Source organism: Eriocheir sinensis, chromosome 14, assembly GCF_024679095.1.
Source record: "Eriocheir sinensis breed Jianghai 21 chromosome 14, ASM2467909v1, whole genome shotgun sequence".
In the NCBI taxonomy this organism is placed as follows: domain Eukaryota; kingdom Metazoa; phylum Arthropoda; class Malacostraca; order Decapoda; family Varunidae; genus Eriocheir; species Eriocheir sinensis.
In genome coordinates this window covers 17673182-17700473 of record NC_066522.1, presented here as the reverse complement: position 1 = coordinate 17700473, position 27292 = coordinate 17673182, and the positions used below count along the sequence as shown (strand labels likewise).

Genomic DNA, 27292 nt, shown 5'->3' with positions numbered 1-27292 from the left:
AGGACGCGACAGGCACAAGCGGAAAGGCCTGAAATTTGCTTTGTGACGAGAATAAAGGACGACACGAACAGCGGCGGCGGGAAAGAGATGATGGAGGTCAGGGCAGAGGTCAGAGAGAGAGAGAGAGAGAGGGAGAGGGAGAGGGAGAATGTGATGATGATGCCTGCTCGCCGCTTTTAATATTCTGTGATTATACATTTTTTTTTCACTTTTTAATATTCAGTGATGCAATATGTTACTCATCAATCCTGGCGCTGAGTGATGAAGAAAGAGTTGGCGGCGGCGGCGGTGGTGGTGGTGATAGTAATGGTGGTGGCGGTGGTGGTGTTGCAACTAATCATTAAAATAACTCTACGGTGCCGCTCTGCCCCGTTTCATTTACTTTGTTATATTGCGCGTAGCAGCAGTGGTATATAGTGCTATGCTATGTTGTTTGTTTTGTAGTATGGTAACAGTAGTAGTAGTTATTATAGCAGTAGTAGTAGTAGTAGTAGTAGTGGTTGTGGTAGTAGTAGTAGTGATAGTAGTAGTAGTTACCATTTTCAAAAAGTTGCATCTTCCTCGTTTCAGCTTGCCTTTTTTCTCTGTCATAATTTTCATCATAACCATCTTCCTTTTCCTCCTCTCGTTTTTTGTCTTCTTCCTCTTCTTATCTTCTTGTCCACAGATGCCACTGTTTACATGTCACAGCGTGTATGCATATTCCCCCGTCAACCTCTTCCTTCCACCCTCTCTCCCTTCCCCTTTCCTTCCCTTCCCTTCCCTCCCTTCCTCCATCCAGCCAAGCCACACACACTACACTGTCCCACACACCCTCCCACCCGCCTTCCCTCCTTCATTGCCTGCCTGCCTCAAGAGTAGTAATGTTATTAGTGTTCTCGTGAGCTGCGCCGCCGTGTAGCAAGACGAACAACAAGACGAGGGCGAGAGAGGGCGGCAAGGCTCGTTCGCTCGCTGGCTGGCTGTTCTCCGGAAAATTATGGAAAAAAAGAAGTCATCCACGCGGGGAAAGCGGTCCGGCTAGAATATTATACCTGCAGGAAATAGCGAGGCAGTAAAAGTTGTAGTACATGTAGACATTGCAAGCAGGAGTTGGGGGAGTCGAAAAAAAAAGTAGGGAAAGTAATGCTCGGTCGCCGCCTCCTCCTCGTGTGTGTGTGTGTGTGTGTGTGTGTGTGTGTGTGTGTGTGTGTGTGTGTGTGTGTGTGTGTGTGTGTTGTCCTGATATGACGGTAATGCAATACTTTCCTGCGGTGTTTGTGTGGAAGGCGGCAGATTAGGTTTCCCGTGCTGACAGTTTGTGAGACTTACATTAGGCAACTGGGAGGCCGTGAAGGTGCTGGAGAAATGGTGGTGCTGGTGCTGGAGGAGGTTAAAACTAGTGGTGTTGGTGATGTTACTGGTGGTGCTGGTGGAGGCTTATAAAATGAGACAAAGAGAGGCGATGTAGGTGGAACAATAGTGCAAGTGGAGTGTGTAGTGGACGAGCGGTGATTAGATGGTTAACTCTGATGGTGGAGACAAAGGTGGATGTCAATATTAAGCACCTGGAAAAGGCCGTGAAGGTGGAAAAGTGTTAATAATAGTGGTAAAGGTAGTGAAGAAGGAGGCTTGTTCGTGGTGGTGGTGGTGTGTGTGTGTGTGTGTGTGTGTGTGTGTGTGTGTGTGTGTGTGTGTGTGTGTGTGTCCCCCTGTCCCTGAGTGCGGCTGAGAGGAGGAGGAGGAGACTGTTTGTGGCACATCAGCTTTACCTTCCTCACGCGAGAGCATCACCTGAGGACGTGGTTTCCTCCCTCTCCCTCTCTCTCTCCCTCTCTCCCTCCCTACTCCCTTCCTTCACACCTTCCCTTCTCCTTCTCATGTTACTTCCCTCCCTCCTTCACTTTTTTTTCTTTCTTAACTATTGTATTTTCTTTCTTCGTTTGTTAATTGTCTTTTTCTTCATCTCTCTCCATCTATCTCTGTTATCTATATTTCCCTGTCTCTTTTTCGCCTTCTCTTCTAGTTACTCTAATTCCTTCTTTAATTTCTCTCTCATATTCCCTTCTTTTATTTTTATCCGTATGTTTTTTTCCCTTCCATTCTCTTCTCTTTTCCTCCCTTAATCTTTTCACTTATCTGTTTATTTATCTATCTGTTATCTGTTATTTTCCTTCCAATTTCCTCATTTTGTTACTCCCATTTCTTCTTTATTTTTTTTTCTCCCATTCATTTCTTTCGTTATCTCTCCCGCCCATAGTTGCTTCCCTCCTTTGCTCTCCTCTCCTTCCTTTTCTTCCCTTAATCTCTCCACTTATTTCTTTCGGGTTCCCTCCACCTCTTCACTTCTCCCTTCTCTCATTTTTCCTTCCCATTCTCACCTCCTTTTCCTCCATCTTTAATTTCTTTTTCTTCTGTTAATTATTGGGGGGTTTTTCTCGTTTCACTTTTTTTTATAAGTTCTTCGTTCGTCCATAATTATCCTTCATCTTCCTTCTTCTCTTTTTCTTCCATTTCATTCCACCCCTCTATCCATCCCTTCCATTCCCTCTTTCTCTGTTTATTTTCCTTATTTATCTCACTTCTCAGCACCTTCCCTTACTTTTGCATCTCTTATATGTCTCATCTCCCCTCCCTCTATATTTTCTCACTTAGTTTCATTCCCTTACTCTCCCATTCCCATGTCCTCCCCCTCTCTTTCTTCCCAACTCTCATATCCGTCTCATATATTTCCATTCCCTTTTTTTTTCTCATTCTCATCTTCTCCCCTTACTCCCTCTCAATCTCTATCTCCCCATCTCTGCTCACACCGGGTTTCAGAGGTGCTACATGTGCCCATCAATTTGCTTCAGTCTGATTAATCTAACAGTTTTAATATCCTCGTTAGGTATCGGGACTGACACGAATAAATATTTCTTGTAATTATAGGAAAACGGAATGTTGTCAATGCCTCACACGTATTTGTCTACCTATTCAATTCTCTGTCTTATCTCTCCATCTCTGTCAATCACTATGTCTTTTGATCAATCTTTCTTCCTTTCTCTTTGCAGACACACACATGCGTAGGCTGTGTTTGAGGGGGGGAGGGGACGTTGTGTGTGTGTGTGTGTGTGTGTGTGTGTGTGACTCTGGTATTAGTGGTGGCATTCTGGTTTTATCTTGCCAGTCGCGCCTAACAAGGTGTCACATCGCTCACCTGGGAGACCAATTCTTCCCGGCTGAGGTGGGGAGGAGAAGCGAGTGGAATGGGACACCCTGAACACTTGTCCCGCAAACTGTCACCTAAACCAGTGTTCCTCAGTCTTTTCTTACCGCGACCTAGGCATGTTTTGATAAGCCTGGCGACCTGTTTGCGAGCCCCGTGATAATGCTTAGAGTTGTGTGCTTCCCACCGTTTAGTATTTAGTTTGTGTTTTTAAAAGAAGTGGAGATTCAAGTGGTAGTTTATAGTGACCAGTTCGTGACTCACCTTAACTTAACCTAACCACCTTAACCTAAACTAGTGAAAGAGGCAAGACTTTATTACCTATGTCTAAGACGGTCAGGTATACCTAACCGTTTTATAAAGTTACAGAATAATAAGAAAATATGATGAATCTTACACGAACGAGACTTAAAATGAAAGGTCTTGGCGGTAAATCCAACAAACGATTCGCAAGCAAAGAAACACAGCGTATAGGAAAAGATCTTTGTGATAAATTCAACAAAGACAGTAGTAGGAAAAATTATGGCGATAAATCTAACACAACCGAGACGCAAGGAAGGAGACAGCGTAGGAATGGAGGCGGGAGCGGCGGAGGCCCAACACAGACTGGAGACAATAGGCGCTTCACAAAGTTTTGACCGTGCGAGTCGCCTCTGTGAAATTGACTTTTCCGATACGGGGGGGGATTGGCAGCCGTCCCCGAGCGCCTATCCTGCAGAGGGTCGGCCGCGCGTGTCTCAGGAGGATGTACACGCCAGGAGCAGAGACACACGAGGAGAATAAGGCTGTCAAAGAAAGCACAGGACTATGTAAAGAAGTGAAAGTAAGAGTAACAAATAGGAGATGTCTCGGTAAAGATTTGCATGAGGGAGGACTTCAAAGGCTGGAGTGATCGGGAATGTAAAGAACTGACACTGAGACCCACAACCCTGCACATGAGTTTTTTAACGTAAGAATCCCCCAACCCTTCAGGCACCCTCCACTTCACCCCTCACACGCACCCTCTTCGCTTATTTTCTTCTCCAACCTCTCCCTCCTTCGTCTCACACAATCCCTTTTTCCCTTCTTCCTTCTCTTCTCCCCTTCTCTTCACATGGCCAACCTTTTCTTCTTCCTTTTCCCCTCACCCCTCCTCTCTTTTACGCCCCCTACTCCCCTCACATTGCAATCTCTTTCTCCTTCCTTTTCCTTTTCTCCTCCTTCCCTTAACGACCTTCCATAACATAGCCACCCACCCATCTTCCCTTCCCTCACACACACACCTTTCTCTCCTTTCCTCTAATATTGCCACCCTTGCTGCCCTTCCTTCCCTCTCCCTCCCCTCCCTCCAGATATCTGCAACCTCCCTCCTTTCCTTTCCCTCCGCAAACCCAATAACAAATTACTCGAAATTGCAAGCAGTTGTTCAGAAGTTGAGGCGGATCTCACCCACGGCACGTCTGGCTCACTTGTCGCAGGTGGTCGTGGTGGTGGTGGGGGGGTGATGGTGGTGGTGGTGGTGGTGGTTGTGCTGTTCGGCATTTTCTACCTCCTCACTGTTGTCTCATGTTGCTGTTTCTTCTCATCCTCATCCTCATTTTAATCCTCATGCTCATCCTCATCATCCTCGTCATCCTCATCCTCCTCTTTATCCTCCTCCCCTTTCTCGTCGTCCTCGTCATCCTTCTCCTCCTCCTCTTCCTCCTCTGTTCTTTCTTCTTGTAAACAATATGTCGCTCTTTGCTTCCTGTTGGCATTGCTCTTCCTCCTCCTTCTCCTCCTCCTCCTCCTCAAACTTTTCCTCCTCCTTCTTCTTTACCCTTTTCCTGCTGTTTATATATAATTTTTTTTGTTTTGCTGTTATCTCATTTTTCTTTTATGCATGTCACTGTCTTATGGCCTTCCTTTTATCTTTCTGAGTTGCATGTCTTTGATCTCTGTTGCTATCCTCCTCCGCCTCCTCCTGCTGATCCTCTTCCTTCCCTCCCTCCCTCCCTCCTATTCCTGTTAGTACTTCCTTTCTCTTTCCGTTCTGTACCTGTCTATTCTTTTGTTGTTATTTCTCCTTTTTGGTTTGTTTGTTTTACGTCGGTGTTTCTCTATGCCTTGAGTTCCTTCTTCTTTGCCTTTCTTCTTCCTTCTTTTGCTCCATAACTATCATTTTTTCTTTGTTTTTATTTCCGTTAATGTCACTTCTACAGTTCTATTTTATTTTATTGACATTAATCTGCTTTTTCTATTCCCTATTTTGTGTGTGTGTGTGTGTGTGTGTGTGTGTGTGTGTGTGTGTGTGTGTGTGTGTGTGTGTGTGTGTGTGTGTGTGTGTGTGTGTGTGTCCATCAGTTCTTAGTTCTTTCTTTCTTCCTTTCTCTGTATCCTCCTTTTTTTCTGCGCCTTTTTCTTCATGTCGTCCTTTGTTCTTTGTTCTTTCTCCTTTCCTCTTTTAAAAATCCTCGTATTTTTCTTTTCAAAGTTTTTCCTCCTTCTTCTCCTCCTTCTCCTCAGTTCCTCCTCTCCCTCTTTTTTTTCTCGTTTCTTCGTTTTCGGAAAGTATGACTCCTCTTCTTTTTCTTCCTCCTTTGTTTTCTCTCTTCTCTCCTTTTTAACAATCCTCGTTTCTTTCTTTTCTGTTGTCATCGTTCCCCCTCCTCCTCTTCCTTCTTAATTCTCTCCTTAATTACTTTTTTTTTACATTTTTTTTCTCTTAATTTTCTGCTGCGATGACTCTCTCCTCATATGTTCTTTTTCTCTTTCTTTTTCAAACACACCTCTATTATTTTTTTCTGTTGCCATGGTTCCTCTTTTCCTATGCTTTTCCTTTTGCTATTCTCTCATCCTGTATTTTGTCTTTGCTTTACGCTGTTATTAATTAGTCTGTCTTTGTTGTCTCTCTTTTGCTCCTTTAAACTATCTTCACTTTTTACTTCTTTTTTTCGTTCAGCAATTATCATTTATATTCTGCGTCTACTTCTCCTCCTCCTCCTTCTCCTCCTTCTCCTCTCATCTGTTCCTTCTTTCCTTTTTTTCTCAATAATTTTAGTTACTTTTTTTATTACTTATTACCGTTGCTCATCTTCCTCTGTTATTTCTTTTACCTCTTCCTTTGTTTCTGTTGCTACCATTCCTTTCTCCTAATCTTCATCCTCCTCTCCCAATTCCCTCTACCTATTCCTGATCTTCTTCTCTATTTCTCTATTTTATTGTCTCTTTCTTCCATTCACTCCTTCCTTCTGTGTTCTTTCTTTCTTTCCCATTTTTTATCTTCTTAACAATCCACGTTACCTCCCGGGTCTTCTTCTCCTAGTTCCTTTGTTGTCTTTTCCTCCCACTCCTTCCTTCTGTGTTCTTTCTTTCTCCTCTCTCAATTTTTCTCTTCTTAACAATCCACGTTTGTTTCGGGGTCTTCTCGTGTCGGAGTCTAGGGTTTGTGTTGGCTGTTTGTCTCTATCCCGCGCGCGTGTCCTGGCTCGAGTGTGTCGCTGGGCTGAGGGCTGAGGAGGGTGAGTGATATGCCTGGCCCGAACTCTCCCTCCCTCCGCCCCCTCCGCTGCTCGCAACCACCCAGCGTCATGCACTGGGCGGCGTCTTCCTCCTTCTCCGCCTCCTACCTCCTCCTCCTGCTGTCTGTCTCCTGTGCGACGTGTGGGATTCCGCGGGGAAGGAAGGATCCATGTTTCTATTGGCAGTGGCGCTGTGAAACCCTTCGTGTGTTCTTTGCATGCAGTGTTTGTGTTTGCCAGTGAGTGACAGTGTGTGCGTCTTTTTAATGGTTTTCTGTTGCCATGATTTTTGTTTGGTTTTTCCTTTCTCGGTGATTGCTACTTTCCCATTTTCCTTAATAATCTTTCTCCTTTATTTCCTGTTGCCATGGTTTTTGTTTGGTTTTTCCTTTCTCGGTGATTGCTACTTTCCCATTTTCCTTCCTAATCTTTCTCCTTTATTTCCTGTTGCCATGGTTATTCTTTTGTTTTTCTTTGTTGTTGTTTTTCCTTTCTTGGTGATTCGTTGCTACCTTCTTCCTTCCTTCCTTCCTTCCTTCTTCATCTTCCTTCTCCTCTGATCATGTCATTTATCATTCTTTTTTCTATTTTACTTTATTTCCCTATCAATCATCTCGTGCTCGTTTTTGCTTTCCCCTTGTTATGAATTCGCTCCTTTTCTTTTTTCTTTTTTTTCCAGTTGATGTTGTCATTTATTGTGTTCGCTGACTGACGTTTGTGGCTGCACGCTGACGGGAACATATCATTGACCCATTAATGAAACTTACATTTTTTTCCTTACACACTTTTTAATCGTAAGAGGAAAAAAAAATTAGATATATATAATACAAAAATATGTCTCTTATAAGAATGCTGTTGCCAGATAAAAAAAAAAGTGTAACCAAACCAAGAAGCATTTTTTTCATTACATATATTTATCTATCTATTCTAAGCCTATTCATTCATTTCTGTTCGTACTCAAACACGGAAAACTGACACACACACACACACACACACACACACACACACACACACACACACACGAGGCTGCTATATCCCTTTGTCTCAGTGTTCTTCCTCCTCTTGTTTTCCTTCCCTTGGTTCTTGGTCGCGTTAAAAAGTGCAGCAGCGACAAGACCACAACCAACACAACAACAACCCTCCCTCTCTCCTCCTTCCTTCACCCTGTCCCTACCTTCCACTCCGTCCCTTTCCTTCATTCCCTGTGTCTTGCTTCCCTCCGCTCCCCCTTCCTTCTCTCCGACCCCCATCCTTCCCTCCAGTCCTCTCCTTCTCTCCCTCCTTCACTGCATCCCTCATCCTTCCCTCCATCCTCTTCCTTCCCTCTGTCCCCCTTCCTTCCCTTCATCCCCTTCTTTCCCTCCATCCCGTTCCATCCTTCCCCTCGTCCCTCTTCCTTTCCTCCATTCCCCTTCTTCCCTCCATCCCCTTCCTTCCCTCCGTCTCCCTTCCTTCCTTCCCTCCGCCCCTCACCCGTGCCCTCTCGCCCCTCTGATCTGTTATGCCGTGTGAGCAGTGCCCTCGCCTCGCCCTAGTCATCTCAGACCCTGATTACCTCCTGCACTTTGAAGGAAGGCCCAAAATTTAGCCCGGGAAAGAATTTTTTGTGTTAGTTTCCGAACTTTTAACGCTCGAGGAAACTAATAATCTTTTTTAAGCACGCGAACAGTGAAGTATATATAGTGCATGGGCGGGCGTGGGCTGACACACACGCACGCACACACACACACACACACACACACACACACACACACACACACACACACACACACATGGAACAAAAATATTCAACCTTTACTTATAATTTCCTCTTTTTAATTGCTCGATAATGCCAGTAATAGGTCCGGTAAAGAATGATAGTGATAGAGTATGTTTGCACTGGATTAAATAAGGGAGGGAGGTGATATATGTGTGTTTGTGTGTGTGTGTGTGTGTGTGTGTGTATGTGTGTGTTATAGGAGAGCAAGTCAACTTATCCCAACGTTTAGGATCACGCCTCAAGCCATCTCATACGCGGGGTCGAAGGTTCACCTCTCTCACCTCTCCCTTGATTATTTGGCCGACATGCTCGCGGCGTTTGTCGGGGAAAAAGAAATTCTGTTCGCGAAGGTAACATCTGACGCGGCGGCGACTCTCCATTTGGGTAGAAGCCGAGAATGAAAAGACTGTGTGGTGACGTGTTTTACCATGCGCTGACACGTCCCTTTTTCCGTGTCTTGCTATCGTTGTAAGTGTTCGTGGTGTGTGTGTGTGGAGAGGGAGGTTGTCTGTGTGTGTTTGTGTGTGTATAAAAAAGAATTTCCGTCTCTATAGATTCATGGATAAGTAAAGGGATCAGATTTGTGTAAGTAAAGAAAGAAAGGATGCAACACTAATAAAACGAGTGAGAGCTTCGTAAGTAAAAAGCTCCAGCCGGTCAAGGAGGACGTCTGCAGTAGAAGCTTCTTTTCTACCGTAGCGCAAACTCTCCGTCCCTTCCTCCTCCTCCTCCTCTTCCTCCCGCGCTGTATCCCGGAAGACAAATCTACATAATCGCCTCCTCCAGATTATTCCCCGCTCCTTCCGATTCAGACGTCTGTTTCTGTCTCCGGCAAAGGGGCGGCCGTCTGCCCTGCTTGACAAATTCCCGAACTTGTAGGTCCAGGGCTGCGCGGGGCGGAAGGAAATATTAGGAAAAAATTGCCGAAGTTTGGAAAGAATGTGTCGCCATTCAGATTAATTTTTCATTTAGCTTTAATTTGTCGTTTTCTGTCTGATTAAAGGGATTGATCAAGGGAAGTAAAAACGGAAAGAAAATGGGGGAGGGAAAAATATTACAACGAACAGCCGGGAATTAAATTTTGAGCGAAAGATAAAAATGGGAGATGCATCAAAGCCTTACTCGGAAATATCAAGCACCGACAGACTAACTTATCTTACTTAAGCAGAGGAGAGCAAACGCGGGGCCGGGAAAATGGTAACGCTACTCCTTTGGCATGAGAAGGTTACGTGCAGCCATTTTTATTTCTTCGTGTATAAAAGAAAAAAAACGTATTTGTAAGATCAGAAACTGCTGCCTCGTCTCATATTAAGAAAAAATATCGACATTTTTTGGCATTAATAAAAACGATAGTGAAAACAGAGATGATACTACGCGTGTTGCATATATTACTACTACTACCACTACTACTACTACTACTAACTACAACTACCACTACCACCACCACCACTACTACAACTAATACCACCTCTAATATTCATCGTCATCATTATTATCACCAAGAAAAAAAAGTAATGGTAATATTTATAAAAATTAGTGCAACAGGTAACCTAAGTCTTGAGCTATACAAAAACACACAAAAAAGAGGGAGTTGACTTTTCTAATTATCTCTTTGAAGCTGTGTGTGCGTGTGTGTGTGTGTGTGTGTGTGTGCGTGTGCCGCCCTTATGAGGAAAATATAATGAGGGATCAGTTTTCGCGTCCATCTCCCTCTCGGGCTCCTTAAAATACAGGCGAGGCGGGAGGGAAGACGACGGGACGGGAGGGTGAAGGAAGGCAGAGGATGAGGAGAGCGACAGGTAAGGAAAAAATAACAATGACTAAGAATGTAACACGTGTACGTAAGACAATGGACGTGTCAGACAGAGCCGGTAGAGGAAGAGATGGGAATGGAAAAGTTGTTAGTTGATGAAGAGAGAAACAGGCAAAGAAAAATATCAATGAATAAGAATATAAACACGTGTACGTAAGACAATGGGCGTGTAAGATTGAGACATACGTAAAGAACGCGATGGGAATGTCCAGGTTGTCAGTTGATGAAGAGAAAAACAGGTAAAGAAAAATAATAGATAAAAATATGTATACGTGTGTGTAAGAAAATGGGGGAGACAAAGAGAAGGAACAAGACTGGAAGATGAATTTACGCAGATTATGATGAACCAGGTAAAAAAAAAAATAAAGATAAATAAAAGTGTAAATACGTGTCCGATAATGAATTAGTAAAGATATGAATACGAAAAACACTAACGAAAGAAAGCACGTGACTTGTGAGAGAATGAAGAAGAAAATACATAAAACAGACGAGGGAAGGGAGACTGAACGAACGTGTCATTTGAGATTATGAGAAAAAAAGTGGAATACGAATTTAATTACTATAACATCAATGCAGAAAGTACAATCAGAACAGAAACACATACATGACTCGGAAGTAAAGATGCAAAGACGGAGGAGATTATAAAAAAGTACGTTAATAAATGCGACGAGAGGAGAAGAGAAAATAAAGAATAAATAAATCATGTCAATACTAAAAGAAAGAGCGGAAACATGGGATTGGAGAGTAAAGATGCAAGAGAAAAGGAAATTAGACAAGGGATAAACACAATCCACTCGCCATTATTTGAAGGAAGGAGTGATGATATCGTGTGGATGTCTCGCGAGGACTTTTGCCAACTCGGAACGCAGAGGGAAGGGAAAAAGAAAATAAAGGAAGGAAGGAAGGGAGGAAGAAGAGAGAGGGGGAAGGTTCGGTCCCTGGAATGGTGTCCCTCATCGATATGTCAACTTTAATGGAATTTTATAACTTCCTTCTCCGGTGCGTCAGTCTAATTATTTACGATGCTGTTTTTTTTGTGTGTATATTTTTCCTCTCTTCTGTGTTGTATGTGTGTGTGTGTGTGTGTGTGTGTGTGGGGGGGAGTTGTGTGTGTGTGTGTGTGTGTGTGTGTGTGTGTGTGTGTGTGTGTGTGTGTGTGTGTGTGTGTGTGTGTGTGCGCTTTAGGTTGAAGTCACAAAGCTATCGAAAGGCATGTGTGTATAGATAGATTTCTTGGTTCTGAGAATTAGTGTTTTCATTTTTTTGTATGTGTGCGTGTGTGTGTGTGTGTCAAGCCAAAGTCTGTAACACCTCACCACAGACCGCAAAACACATCAAAACAAAAATATAAAATGACGTATCCAGTTCTTTGTCTACCTTTACCTTAAGTGAGAATTATAATCGTGTCTTTACCGTGTCATTCAATTCTCTCTCTTTCTTCCACAGTGCGCCGCGTCCCGCCCCGCTTCAGCATGGCACCGGAGGCTGTGTACGAGGTGATGCCCGGCGCCTCCCTCAGCATCCCCTGCGTGGCCGTCGGCTCGCCCATGCCATACGTGCAGTGGAAGAAGGCAAGTGACTCTCCCTCTCTCACCTGTGTCCTCATGTGTTGTGTGTAGCGTCTCGTCTCTCACTTCCGTCATTCATTCTCTGTGTTCGTTCCTTCAGCTTTCCATTCTTGCCTTCCTCCATACTCGGATATTCATATGATGTTTTCCAGTTTGTACTCATCTCAGGTGTGTAGCTATTCATTTCTCACCTGCCGCCATTCATTCTCTGTGTTCGTCCATTCAACCTCAGCCCCTCATTCTTCCCCTCCTCCATGCTCGGAAATTCATATGATCTTTCCATTTAGTATTCATCTCAGGTATGTAGCTTTTCGTCTCTCACTCCCGTCATTCATTCTCTGTGCTCGTCTCTTCAACCCATCAATCTTCCCCTCCTCCATAGTCCGAAATTCATATGACCTTTCCAGTTACTACTCATCTCAGGTGTGTAGCTATTCATTTCTCACCTGCCGTCATTCTCTGTGCTCATTCCTTCAACCCATCAATCTTCCCTTCCTCCATGCTTGAAAAGTGATGCGATTCTGTTTCCATTTCGTACGCATATCAGACACACAAGAAAGAAGAGAAGGCATAAATATTAGTGAACGCTCTTTATTTATTTTGATATTATTTCTTTTTTTTTTTTGTTATCTTGTTTTGTTACCTCGTTTCAGTTATCCAGAGTAGGACTTTTTCCCTTGATGTTGTGAATATTATGGACTTTTCCCTACTTGTTTCATTACTACTGGATTTTTTTTTCATAGCAAACTAACTCTACTATACTTCCCCGTCACTTCACGGGACATGAGGATTGAGATGACGGAGATAACTACTAGATTCTTTCATAGCAAACTCACACTACTACATTCTTCTCAACTTACAAGACATGATTGAGATGACGGAGATTGCTACTAGATTCTTTCATAGCAAACTTACACTTCTACTTTCTCCTCAACTCACAGGACATGACGATTGAGATGACGGAGAACCTCATCACCAAGAACGTCCTCCAGCTCGAGAACATCCAGGAGTCCGCCAACTACACATGCCAGGCGCAGTCCACCCTCGGCCTCGTCACCAAGGACGTCGCCGTGAAGGTTCAAGGTGAGTTCTGAGTGTTGATGAGAGGAAGAGTCAGCCTGCCAGTCCTAACATTTGGCTCAGGGACTTGACGCCTCACATAAGATAGAGAAAAAGTCAAGGAGTGCGTAAAGAGTAATGGATTGAATTAGGTTGCGCATATAATTGCCTCTCGTTCCTTTTACTTTTGTTTCGAGCAGTGACTAGCGGGATTTTTTTGGTTGTTGTTGTCTTTGTTTATGCCCTTGAGCTGTCTCCCTTGCTCTAAAAATAAAGGACAGAAGGACAGGAAGCTTGCATCATGGACTAAGGAAGGGACAGCAGTTGGATATATTCTCATGTCGATTAAGTTATAAGGGATGGCTTTGGTCAGGCTGTATCAAACGTAGAGCTTATCCAAGAAGTGCGTAAAGAATAATGGGTTGAATTAGGGTGGGCATAGGGTGGAGGAACAGGAAGCTTGCATCATGGACTAAGGAATGGACAGTAGTTCGATATATTCTTCTGTCGATTAAGTTATAAGGGACAAATTTAGTCAGGCTATATCAAACGCAGAGTCGATCCAAAGAGTTCGTAAAGAATAATGGGTTAAATTAGGTTGGGCACATGATGGAGGGTCAGGAAGCTAGGAATGGACAGGAGTTGGATATATTCTCATGTTGATTAAGTTATAAGGGACGGATTTGGTCTGGCTATGTCAAACGTGCGTAGAGCCGATACCAGGCGGATAACCAAAGTATAACAGAGTGGCAACTAAGAACTATAGGACCAGGAGGAGGGATGAAGTTAGAACCTTCGCCGGAGCAGGAATGGAGTAGCTACACGAGCATCAAACAGAGAGAATGTACACGAGAGGAAGTTTAATTTTTCTTTTTTTGTTTTTTTGTGTGTGTTTTTTTAAGTATGAATATCTGATGATTTGTGTGAACCGTTTGTTTTTTTGTTTGTTTTTGTTGCTGTTGTTGTTTTTCAGCAATGGAGGCAGCTCAAGGGCAAAAAAAAAAAAAAAGCCCGCCAAATACCCGAATAATGCCTGTACAGTGTCAACACGTTTTCGTCAGGTCTTAAGGCAGCGGTGTTGTGATCTGCCCTGGAGCCTGTGGGATGAAATTTTGATCTCTTCGTAGTATCATCATGTTTATGTCCTATCATTTTTTTTTAACAATCTTTTACTGACCTTTTTTCCTTTTTTCACTTTTCCTTTGTTCATGTTCTATAGTTTTTCTTTTTTTTACAATCTTTTACTGACCTTTTTTTTCCCTCTCATTTTTATTTCCTTTTTTACAATCTTTTACTGACCTTTTCTTCCTTTTTTCACTTTTCCTTTGTTCATGTTCTATAGTTTTTTCTTTTTTTACAATCTTTTCCTGACTTTTTTTCCTCTATCATTTTTATTTCCTTTTTACAATCTTTTACTGACCTTTTCTTCCTTTTTTTCACTTTTCCTCAATCCTCTACCATTAGTATTTCTTGTAACAATCTATTACTGACCTTTTTTTACTTTTTTTACCTTTTCTTATCCCATTTCCCTATCAATCTTTTTAATCCTGTTTTTCTTACTCTATATTTTAAGCCACCATTTTTCGTACCTCTTATTTTCTTTTTTTATATGATCTTTTACTATTTTTCCCTTTTTTTACTTTTTTCTTATTCCATTTCCCTATCAATCTTTTTCAATCATGTTTTTCCTTACTCTTATTTATTTTTCACCATTTATCGTACCTCTTATTATTTTTTATCTTACTACTATATATACGTCTTTTTATTTCATCTTTTTTTTATTACACTGTTAGATTTATTTTCTTACCAGTAGTCGTAGTATTTTTTTTTCTTTTTTCCCTTCCCATTACTTATATTCTCGTCCAATAAGCTGATAGCCTGTAGAGGGAGGAGGAGGAGGAGGAGAAGCACCACCCTACCCCCACGCAGGGTCTGGCGGCCATTCACTGCTCACTTCTCTGACGACTTGTAAATTGAAGGCGAGGTTCTTTAACGAAATGGCTGTTTAGTAGAGTCCCGAGGGCGAAAGCGGCTCGGGCCTTGGCGTGGGGCGAAGGCCGAGTATGTCCTCCACGGGGAACGAGACCACCGACCGCTCCTCACCCATGGCTTAGCTCTCTGTTGCCCCGAGCTATTCAGATTTTAAATTAATCCCCGTCCCACCGCTCACATACGACTAATGATGTCTGAGGGGGAGGTGGGTAAAGCATATCTGACCCCGAATTTATCCCCAGAGTAATCCTGTCCATTTCTCCGGGATTAAAGTCGATGGCGTGGCTTTCGTCTCGTATGACATTAAAATGATGAAGTTTGAGGTTTTTGTGGACCTGCGGGAAGAAAGGAAAAGAAAATGAGGGAACGTGGGGAAGGAAAGCTGGCCGGGAAGATGAGGGGCTGAGGGAGAAGGTAGGTAGGTAGGTTGAGGCGTAGGTAGTAGGTAGAGGAGATTGGAAGAAGTACATGTGTAGCGTCTTGGGGGGAGTTGAAGAGAGTTGTAAAGAAAAGTTAAGTTAGACTGATGTAGGGGAGAACAGATTTGAAGGACAGAGGTAAAGAGGATTAAAAATATATGTATGTATTGGTTTGAGGAGATGAAAAACGTGTTAAAGACAGGCATAGCACATATTTAGCGTCTTGGGGGGAGATGAAGAATGTGGTAAAGAAAAAGCAAGTCAGACTGATGTAGGGGAAAACAGATTTGAAGACAGAGATAAAGATGATTGAAAGGAGATGTTTGTTTTGGATTGAGGAGATGAAAACGTGTAAAGAAAGGAATAGTACATATGTGGCGTCTTAAGGGAGATGAAAGAAGCCGTAAAGGTAAGTTAGACTGATATAGCAGAGGACAGATTAAAGGACAGAGGTAAAGTGGATTAAAAAGAGAAGTATGTATTGGTCTGAGGAGATGAAAAACGTGTTAAAGAAAGGAAACGTACATATGTAGCGTCTTAAGGGAGATGAAAGAAGCCGTAAAGGTAAGTTAGACTGATATAGCAGAGGACAGATTGAAGGACAGAGGTAAAGTGGATTAAAAAGAGAAGTATGTATTGGTTTGAGGAGATGGAAAACGTGTTAAAGAAAGGAATAGCACATATGTAGCGTCTTAAGGGAAATGTAAGTGGCAAAGAAAAGGCAAGTTACATTGATATAAAGGAGAACATATTTGAAGACAGAGGTAAAGAGGATTAAAATAGAGATTTATGTATTGGTTTGAGGAGATGAAAAATGTGTTAAAGAAAGGTAGAGTAAGTTGAAGTATGAGAAGCCATGTTGAGAGGCATAGCAAAAGGGAATTGGAAGAAAACATATGTGGTGTTTTAAGGAGACGAAGACAGAAGCAAAAGAAGGCATGGTGAGTTGAGGTTGAAGTAGAAGAGACCAGATTGAGAGGCGTAAAGGATTAGTAAAAGATAGAGATGGAGATAGACTAAAATGAGGGCTATGGAGTGTTGTCCGCTTATTACTCAAAAAAATGAAGGTAGATAGGTTGTTTTTAGGGCAAGATGGAGGCTGTGAGTGTACTGTCCGCCGGCTGTTCAGAAAGACGATGGTGACAAAATTATATAAGCGGTCAAAAATATATTTACAGCAGCCGGTAAGGACATTTTTTTACCGGTGACTCCCTTTTTTTTACATTCTTTTACAGGCCATTTTTTTTCTTTTTTTCACTTTTTCCTCATCTCATTTTCCCTGTCAATCTTTTTAATTATGTTTTTCCTTACTCCTATTTATATTTAACAATCTTTTTCGTTCCTCTTATTTTTTAACTTACTATCTGGTGGCCATGACTTGCTATAGATAAATAATGATGATAATAACAATAATAATAATAATAATAATAATAATAATAATAGTATAGGTCGTGTAGAGAAAGTAATAAAGAACGAAAAAACCCTCCTGGAATTATTTATATATCAGGGTTATAAAACTTAATGACACCCTCAAGACCCACTCCTGTAGTAGGCTTGTAATACATAGTGGTACCTGGGCCCCTTCACTCCCCCTCCCCCCCAACTCCTCCTTCCTTCCTCTTCTCCCATATTCCCCTTTTCCTTTCTTTTTCTGCTCCGTATCCCCCTCCTCCTTTCTTCCTCTCCTCCCATATCCCCTTTCTCCTTTCTTTCCCTCCTTCCATATGTCCCCTCTTCCTTTCTTCCTCTCCTCAAATATCCCCCTTTTCCTTTCTTCCTCTCCTTCCGTATCCCCCTACTCTTCTCTTCCTCTACTCTCCTCCTCTTTTTCCGTCCCCCATCCCTTGAATACCTCTCCCCTCTTACCTCTGTCCCCTTCCCCTTCCTCTGTGTCTTACCAGCATCCAACCCTCGCACCCTTTCCCTCTGCACCTCGGCTAATCCCAGCGCCCATTCCTTCCCCCTTCCCCTTACTCCCCTCTTTCCCATAAATCCTCTTACCCACAGCATCCCATTCCCCTCCTTCCTCCACTCCCTCTTCACTCTCTCTTCCTGCCTCCTCTATCCCCTCTCCATCCACACAACGCACTCCACCTCCTCCTCCCATGATCGCCTTTACATACATTCCTATACCCTCAAACCTTCCATTCAGCTCCATCTCATTACTTTGTCCTTCTCCTTCTCCTCCACCTCCTCCGCCTCCTCCTCCTCCTCCTCCTCCTCCTCCTCCTCCTCCTCCTTTCCCTTTCACCATATTGCTTCTATAGACTCTACCTTCCCCCTGGCCTCGATTCTCACAGCCTTGCGCCCTATAGGTTGTTCATGCCTCGCCCCTGCTTACAAGTATCTCCCTGCCGCCTATGCTCCCTGCCGTAATCCTCCCTGCCTACGCCCTGTCTTCCGTTTCCTCCTCCTCCTCCTCCTCCTCCCTTATCTTACTTTCAATTTCGTTCCCTACTCTCTCTTTTCCCCCTTCTTTCCTTCCCTTACCTCCTCCTCTTCTTTCTCTCCCTTTTTCCCGTATCGTGGTCTGCCTTTTTTTTTCTTCTCCTTCCCTTCCTCTTTTTTTCCCCTCCTCTTCTTGGTAGATAGATAGATAAAGATTGATACATAGGCAAAGAAATAGGTAGGTAAAGAGAGAGAGTGAGAGAACTGGTGCATTCCCTTTTCGAAATATATAGAAAGAAACACTACTTTTAGAGACTCGGAAAGCGAAAAAAATAGAATAAGAAACGCTGTTGGCTGAAGAAGAAACATAATCCGAGAGCTTAGGTAAAAATGTTTAGGTTGGAGGGACTAGAATAAGCCCGGCAGACTCGGTTGTTTACGGCAGCTTACAAATTTATACTTCTCGTTTACATCCTCAGTCTTTTTTTTCCTTTATTTAGTTAACTTTATTTTTAGCGTAACGGTTTAGCGCGCTCGGTCATGTTAATAATGTTTTTTTTTCTGTAGCGTGTTTGTTTGTTTGTTTGTTTGTTTGCTCTGATGTGTGAGAGTTGTTTCTTGGGGATTGTTGTTGTTTGTTTATTCTGCTCTGTTGATTATTATTATTGTTGTTGTTGTTTTGGGTCTCATTAATTTTGTCTTGTTATGAATGAGAGAGGAAAAAATAGTGAGAATTCGCGTAAAAATAATTAGGTGTGTGTTCTTTTTATATATGTTTATCTATCTATAATTATATACCAAATGATGTATATAAGAAATAGAGATGATTAGTATGAAGAAAACAAGGCAATGACTTTTTTTTATTTATTTTTCTACTTATCTATCTATCTATCTATGTATCGCTTTATGTACCGAAAGACGTACATAAGAAATCAAGAGAGAGTGAGTGAGAATTCTTGTGAAGATTAGGAATTGTATGCTTATGTCTTTTTCTATATCAATCTATCTATCTTTCTATGAACCAAAAGACTTATACAAGAAACAGAAAGAGAGAGAACTCATGTGAGGATAACAAGTTAAAAAGTCTGTGTGTGTGTGTCTTTTCTATCATTATCTAAGTATATATCCATCCCAGTGTGTACCAAAAGACCTGTATAAAAATAGACTTAATGAGAAGATAAGATAATGTGCCTTAATCTATCTATCTATACACTATCTATATATCTATACCATCTGTCTATATACTAAAGGACTTCTATAATGACACTCCCCTTCCTCCTTCTCTCCCTTCATCCCCCACAGCGCTGCCACGCCCTCCAGACTCCGTGCGGATCAGCGATATCATGTCCACGTCGGTCCGGATCACATGGTCCTACGACGTACACCCCGGCGACGTGTCCTACTACGCGCTGCAGTACAAACCCCGCCACATCGAACGAGACTACGCCGAGATCTCTGGCCTCGTCACTAAGTTCTACACGGTTATAAGTAAGTCATTGCTCTGCTTTGTTCTGTTCTGTTCTTTTCTCTTCTCTCTTCTCTTGCTTTTTCTTCTTTTATCTTAGTCACTGTTCTGTTTTTTTTCTCTTCTCTTCTCCTATTCTCTTTTCCTAGGTTAGTCACTGTTCTGGTCTGGTCTGTAAGTCACTATTCTGTTATGCAATATAAGTCACTCTTTCGTTCTGTTCTGTTAGTTACTTCTGTTATATTGTTCTGTAAGTCACTTCTCTCCTGTTCTCTTATCTACGCAGCTATAAGTACGTCGCTTCTCCGTTCTCTCACTCTTCGTTATGCATTTATTCTGTGCCTAAGGTCCATAATCTTCAAAACAATTCGGGGCTTGCACACCCACATTTGATAAGGCTTTTGTACAGGTTGTTGTGGGTGTTTCCATGGGTAGTTTTATAAGCCTGGCGGTAGTTTGACAAGGCATCTGCATCAGGAACGTGAAAAACATTCCTTTGTGAACTTGGGAAATTTTTGTATTAGCAGCTTAAAGTGGATGAGAATACAGGCCTAAAAGTCATCAGCAGAAGAATGGGCGATACTAGAGGCCACTCGTCTTACACGTGGCCGCTCCTGAGAAATAGTTATTCGCCATCAAACCTCCCATTCCCTTTGAAAGATTAGCCTGACATGCACTTTACACGTGACTAATTTTTCCTACTATTCTTGTAAGCCAGATCTTGCCCATCACTTTGAACCTGGGTTTATCTACAGCTATCCACTGCTTTGGGTTCTAACGTTTTCTCGATATAAGTTAATACATATTCCCTTTGATAGAATATTACTCCTGCATGCATTTGGATTATAATTATTGGTCCATTTCATACAACACTGGGGCAGACTATATCTTTTGGCGCAATGTTGCTGTTGTTTTCATAGTGGTGTTTTCCCATAATCCCAACTTTGCTTAGTGAACGAAATAAAGATATGGTAAAATTATTTAAATGTGGCACTATTGCTGTCGTATTTAATATGCTTCATTTAAGAAAATATGATGTTAGAATTATCGCACGAGGCCGTTTAGGCAATCATGGTTACCGTGGCCTTCTGAGGAGGCACGGTGGCCCCAGGGGTGTGTGGACAAACACGCGCGGTGCCGGCAGTGCCCCGCGTGCAAACACGGCACGATGCGAGGCGCCGCGCGGCTGCCCATCGTGTTGACTCACATTCCACGCCGCAAGAGGCACCGCACGAGGCATGCACGAGGCACGAGCTGCGGCGCGGGGCCGAGGCACCGACCAGCCCCGGAAACCACCAACTGCTCAGAGCCTGTACGTGTCCGCCCCGCCCTGTTCCTGAGACGCCGCCTCCCCCAGAGACTGACAGATGATTGATATTAAACATATTCACGGTGGTGTGCGTCAACATGGGTACGCTCTCTCTCTCTCTCTCTCTCTCTCTCTCTCTCTCTCTCTCTCTCTCTCTCTCTCTCTCTCTCTCTCTCTCTCTCTCTCTCTCTCTCTCTCTCTCTCTTCTGATTCCGATTCTGGAGGAGCTACATTCCTCATCAGCATCCAGTGTCCGCCCCTTCCTGCAAATGACTCTCTTACTCACTATTTTCCGTTAGTAGTTATTTCAGTTACTTTTCTCCTTCATATTTTTATGCCTTTCAGGCTTCTCGAACATTTTTATATAAGTAATTGCTGCCAATTTTAATTTTGTTTTGCAATTCTTCTTTAGTTCAAGGTGTCACTCACGGGGGGGGGGAACAATAAACCTGAGATAATGGTTCTAGTTCCTGGAACTCACGTCACCTCTTTCTCACCTTCCTTATTTTCTATTTGTCAGGCACGTCAGTGCACGTCTCTCCATTTCTTCCTCCACCTTCTCCTCCTCCTCCTCTCCTCCTTGATAATCCTCAAGCCTGTGCATGCGGGGTCCAACGACAGTGTCATGGAACCACTCACAGGCCCGGCCCCCACGCAGTCCCCTTGCCCTCGCCTTGCCGCACTTTGCCGAGGGTTCCCCACTGCGTCCCTTGTCCCTTCCCTCCCTCACCGCTCTTCCCCGTTCCTTGAGTCTGAAGGAAACCTTCAACCTTTGCCGTGTCAGAGTCGTCACAAAAAGCGCATGACGGGTCCATCAAGTATTTTTTGTGGCAGGCGACCAGTGTCAGTCATGGTGCATGATTAATATTAATTGTCGCGGCTGAGGGCCGCAACACGCACCGCTGAGAATTTTATAAAATAAAAGCAAATATAGGTTACTACACCTGAAATATACTTAATGCTAACGACGCGCCTAAATGGCCTTCATTATCACCGTAGGAGAATGTGCCTCTGATGAGAACAGGGCCGCCGTGACGGGCTGGGGGAAGCGGCGGGGGTTAGTCGGGGGTTGGCGGGGCAGCGTGGATGTCACCTCCGCGGGACTCCATCGCGCAGTAATAAAAATAGTATCTTCATGCTGACCACCCTTTCACCAGCAAATTCTGAAGCAACCTTCCATCGTCGGGATATCTTCCTTCCTACGACTCAAACGCTTTAAAGAGAGGGTTTCAAGACACCTCCCCGAGCTAGTCTCGTCCAGTCAACACACTTCTCCAAGCTATTATATTTCCATTGTTTGAAATTCCTTTTGTCATCCGAAATAAGCGTATTACGGAGCCTTTTTTTGCTTCTCTTCGCCCCTTGCACTGCCTCCTTTACTGAAAAAAAATCATAAACATTGCATGAAAACCTTCGTGTGTGCGCATCCGGCGGTGTACAGCGGCGGCGTGCATGTAAGCGGCGGGCGGGCGGCAGCCTTGAGGGGGCTGCGTGCCCGCGCCTCGCCGGCACTCCAATAAGGCTAATTGTAGTCTTTTATTTAAGCACCATTTGCACCTGTTGCATAAAATGAGCTTTTTCAATTTCCTTGATTAAATATCTCATCTGCCGGAGCGTCGAACTTTACTTAAAAAAAAAAAAAGAGTTTGCGTCTGTCCATTAAGCTGTTAGAGAAATATTGCAAAAATATGATAATATTTCTGGTGTTCTGGAAAAAAATGTTTGAAATTGTTTAACCCCGAACACTGTTAGTTAATAACGGGACGCGGCGAGCGGCTCTCCCAGGGAACCTGAGCACGCGGACAAAAATATATGAAGCTTTTTAAAATATTCACTTGCTGTATGTTTCGTATGTGTAAGCAAAAATATTCAGTACAATTGAAGTGAAGCTGTGCAGGCGTGCAGTAGGAATACAGGAAAAAATGATAGCGCCGAGCGTGATGTGGACGGAACGATGGAAATGAAAGAACAAATGACCTCGTATCATGAGCGAAACACACACACACACACACACACACACACACACACACACACACACATAGCGGCTCTACACAACGTATATGTACAGCGCTACTTTAATAAACACAAAATAATCTCAGTAACATCATTAGCCGCGATATTTCAACATTCATACTTTATTAAGACCGAAATAATTGGAGCATCATCATTGGACATCGTAATACTTCGTGAATACCGTGAGACGTGTTATCTGAGGAGCCTAAGAGGTAATGGGACAAGTTATTTTTATTCGCCCTCAGTCTTCCGTCCCGCGCTACACACTGCCAGAATGATAATGCGAGCAGCGTCATGAGACATCACAATTATGCGAGGATACTTAATATACTGCCGAAACCTTATGCGGCGTGGCGGCGGAGGGACCTCAACACTTAAGCACCCCAGAACTTCAGCACCTCAGCAGCACCACGGAAGCCTCGACAGTGCTGCCTGGCAATACACGCGGAACTTTGTGTTTGTCTACCAGGCTCAAAGGTTCTCGCAGACGACGACGCTGCGAACTTTGCCGATAAAAACCTTATATAGACTAGCAAAAAAAAAAAAAAAACATGAACAAGCAAGCAAGGAGGCACGCATCATCTCATTGCCCAAATATTTACGCTGGGGCAGGACAACATGCTTTGATATCAGGCTCGTGGCTAAAACTGCGATGATTTAAAGAACCTCGCGTTAGGGGTGGTTATGGCTTATGGAGGTACGAGTGTCGAGGGGGCGTAGGCGAGGGAGACAGGGAGGAAGAGGGAGAGAGAGAGGGAGAGGGAGAGAGAGAGAGGAATGTATATATATGGATAAAATGCGGGAAAAAATCTGTTTCGACAATGATGGGACGGTAATGAGCGTGTCCCGGAGTAGGAGTGGAGAGGCGCCTCGCATGATCACCCGCCCGCCCGTGCCTCTCATGCTCATTACGGCCGGGAGTGTGAGGGCTGAAGGGAAAAAGAACAGTTATTCGCGGGGCTATGGCGGGGGGCGGGGGTGAGGGGGGGGGGGACGAAGTGACGGGTGAGGGGGGTAAGGGAGGGGGGTTGTTCACGATATGCCTGTTTTGTTATTATTATTATTACTATCACTTTTTTTCCCTTCAGCTCTGTATGTCTGTTTTATCTTCTGTTATTATCTCTCTCTCCCTATATCTATCTATCTTCTATCTATCTGCATCTCGTAAATGAGTTTCCTTTCACGGTATATCTGTTTGTTATAGTTATTATTATTATCACTTTTTTCCATTGTGTTTTATCTTGTCATTGTCTCTATCTATCTATCTATCTATCTATCTATCTCCTCTTTTAAGTTATCCTTGTTTCATTATGGTTCAATTTATCGGGATTGTGGTCCCCGCTAGGCGGCCCCGACCCACCTTCGTCACCGCCATCTAGAGGGCAGCACCATCGCTTCTGCCTCTTCCTCTTCTTCTTGTGGCCACGTGGATGCTGTAGTAGTTGAGTGCCCGAGGATCGTGAAGCCTCAACACGAACGCCAGAATGCGATGTACTGCAAGGCGCGATGATACATTTATACCCATTGAGAAGATCGATAATGTTTTGATCGGCCTTTGAAGTAACGTGGAGTGTTTGCGTACATTCGGTACATAGTATTCGCTTCAAGGGGGCATTGCTTCATTATTCGTTCTCTCGGAACAACGGACACGAATCTCCGAGCCCTGAGAAGTGGCGTGATGGAGAGACGACGCGCTGACCAATGACGTGGAGGCTGAGAGCGAGGACTTGACCAATCGCAAGCGAGTAGCGATCTCCGGCGGTGGCAGGTGGTGGTGGGAGGCTAGTGTTGACGACGTGTGTGTGGGTGTGCCTCGCCGCGGTGGTGGAGCATAGTAATCACGCTGTATCTCCGCCATCCGTCACCATCCTCTGTCTGGGCTGCTCCGAGGGCAAGGCGACAGATTAAAGAAACACTGAAGCGCCATGTCATCAGCTGCACTCTTTCTAAAAAGCGTAGATTGCGAGGTAAAAATACAGATCGGAGTATTCAAACGGGTCACGAGAAGTACCTACCAAAGGGATGCTGATAAAAGTATGCACTTACAGTGATTGAAAATGTAATGATCCGTGACGATGGGTACAAGTTAGGTCGCTCAAGATTAAAAGAGGAAAAAGTAAAAAACGGTTTGCAATTTATTTAGTAGAACACTAATTTAGACCAATGAATTTTTTGCCTAGTGCTAGTACAGTTTAAAGTTTCAACTGGAGGTTAGATAGATATACGGATGGGGAGGACAGATTGTGAATAACTAGATCTCGTGTAGAAACCCTTGAGGACAGGGTAGTAAATAGGATAAACATTGACCGTCCTGGGTAGCACTGGACGACCATAAATAATAAGACGCTCAGCTTCCATTAGCATCAAGTCAGCAATATCATCCCCCTTCCCCTCCACAGCAGCGTTCCCCAGGGCAGTGTGTTATCTCCAACGCTATTCATCACTTCCACTTGCTTCCACTTCCACATCACTTAAACTGTATGGATATGTTATGGTGACTACGCAACACGGTACATTAGACGACCATTATGCACTTGATGTATTGGAGGCGACCATACTTTACCCTAATCTCCTATTCTCTTCCTCTTCCTCCAGATCTGACGCCCTTCACGGAGTACGAGTTCCACGTCCTGGCCATCAACAAAATCGGTCGCGGGCCGCCCTCCGAACCGGCCTACGTCACCACGGGAGAGACAGGTGAGTTTTGCTGTTCGTGTTCTCCATCAGTGCCGGTGGACTATTGTGCTTTAAGGGAGCTGGTGGTCGGCCCCGGCTGGTTAGTGGCGCGGGTGGATTTTTTTACAGTGATACCATTTTTTTTTACAACAAAGGAGACAGCTCAAGGGCACAAAAAAAGGAAACAATAATAAAAAAAAAAGCCCGCTACTCGCTGCTCCTAAAAACTGTTGATATTGTCCTCTTTCACCTATCCATCATATCATGCCATCAATTTTCACCCAGTTTTTCATTCTCACTCACTCATCCACTCACTGTTTGCACACCTATTCACTCACTCACTCACGTGTTTTCGTCTTATTAGTATTTTATTTTCATCTGTCACAGCCATCCTCCGCCTCACCCAAAGACATGATACGTGTTTTTTTGTATAGTTGAAATCGAATGTTCGTTTAATTTTCTTGTGTATTTCATTCTCTTATCATCAAATACCCAAAGTTACAAACACACACACACACACACACCACAATCCCTCACCCCCATAGTCCCCCCCCACCCACCCCCACACACACACACTTAAGACCTCTAAGTATCGCTCTAATGGCCATAATTTTAAGGGCGCCATATGTCATTCGAGGAAACTAAAAGTATGGCGCCTCGTTTCCGAACTTTTTCTTAGTGTGGGGCTCACGGCGGCGGAGGAGGAAGGCTTGTCGACCTCATACTCATTAGTGGGGAATAAATCTTCTCCGGAGCGCATAAAAGAACTACTCAAAATTCAGAGGAACCAAGAAGAAAAAAAGAAGCTTGGCGGAACTGTCTTTTCTTTACCTCATTATTTATTTTCCATCCCTCCCGCGGACTAGGAGTGATAAAAAAGGAAGAAAAAGAAAACGGGAATGGTATACAGGGGTGACTATGGCTGTTGAGGAAGAAGGTTATACTCGCCTATTTTTACCCCCTCCCCCTCCCCTCCTCCTTGCACTCCGTTACTACTCACATCAGAAGAAAAGAAAAACTACTCCGAAACTTTAAATCGAGGTATGAAAATGTTTGTCTGTCTACTTTTTTTTTACATTTGATTAATTTTGCAACACTATTAGATTGTCAGTTATCCAGTAATTGAAGTACTCGGTTCATTTATCACTTAGTCGTTCAGTTATTCAGTCTGTTCAGTTAATAGGTCAGTCAGTCACTTCATTAGTCATTTGATAAGTCAGTTGGTGAGTCATATTATTACTACGAAAGTCAGTCAGGTACTTCACACCAACGAGCTCCTCTTAGAATACCAGGAGAAGAAGAAGGAGGAGGAGAAAGTAGTGTATGTTTGTGTGTGTGTGTGTGTGTGTGTGTGTGTGTGTGTGTGTGTGTGTGTGTGTGTGTGTGTGTGTTATAATAAGCCGCCTTTGTCCTCTCTCTCTCTCTCTCTCTCTCTCTCTCTCTCTCTCTCTCTCTCTCTCTCTCTCTCTCTCTCTCTCTCTCTCTCTCTCTCTCTCTCTCTCTCTCTCTCTCTCTCTCTCGCTTTGTTAATAATTGCTCCGTTTTCTTTCTTTCCCTAAATTTCATCCCATCAGCGGGCACTCAAACATTCTTCCCTTTTATTGTTGCTGTTATTGTTGTTAATTTTCTTATACGTTTTCCTTTACTTTTCTTTATTTCCCTTCTACTCCTCCTCCTCCTCCTCCGATTCAATATTAACTTTCTCCCCTTCTTCATCTTCCTCATCCTCCAACCTCTCTCCTGTATCTCCTTTTCCAGATTTCTTTCCTCCTCTTTGCCTTCTCTCCACATTCTATTTTCCACCTCCTCCACCTTCTCCTCCTCTACGTTCCATGTCCTCCTCCTTCTCCTCCTCATCCTCCTCTCAATTTTTCTTCCACATTCTTCAGTCAACCACCTCCTCCTCCTCTTCCTTCCTCCTCCTCCTCCTCCGTCTCTTACACCAACACCACCTCCGTCAATACCCTCTCTCCCTCCCGCTCTCTCACCTTCCCTGCCTCCCTCCCTCCTTAGCTCCCAAAACTCACTGCCTTCTCCTTTCCCTCTCCTTCGCCCTATTTACCTTTCTTTTAAGAGAAGTCAAAAAGAATAAAAACCCAAGTGACCCTTTTTGTTCCTATTTTTCTACCTCCTTGCACGAGCTGGCTGGCTGTAGTACCTTGCCAACC

General features: G+C 43.6%; 1 protein-coding gene across 3 annotated transcripts in view; it reads left to right on the top strand.

Moving 5' to 3' along the window:
- The window catches only part of LOC126998583 (tyrosine-protein phosphatase Lar-like), a 275996-nt gene that overhangs the window by 154195 nt on the left and 94509 nt on the right, over positions 1-27292 (top strand). For all 3 annotated transcript variants that reach the window (XM_050860410.1, XM_050860409.1, XM_050860411.1), the window contains exons 5-8: positions 11682-11806; positions 12745-12886; positions 18964-19149; positions 25044-25145. In XM_050860410.1, the coding sequence (XP_050716367.1) occupies positions 11682-11806; positions 12745-12886; positions 18964-19149; positions 25044-25145 (555 nt within the window). The remainder of the gene's footprint in view (positions 1-11681; positions 11807-12744; positions 12887-18963; positions 19150-25043; positions 25146-27292) is intronic.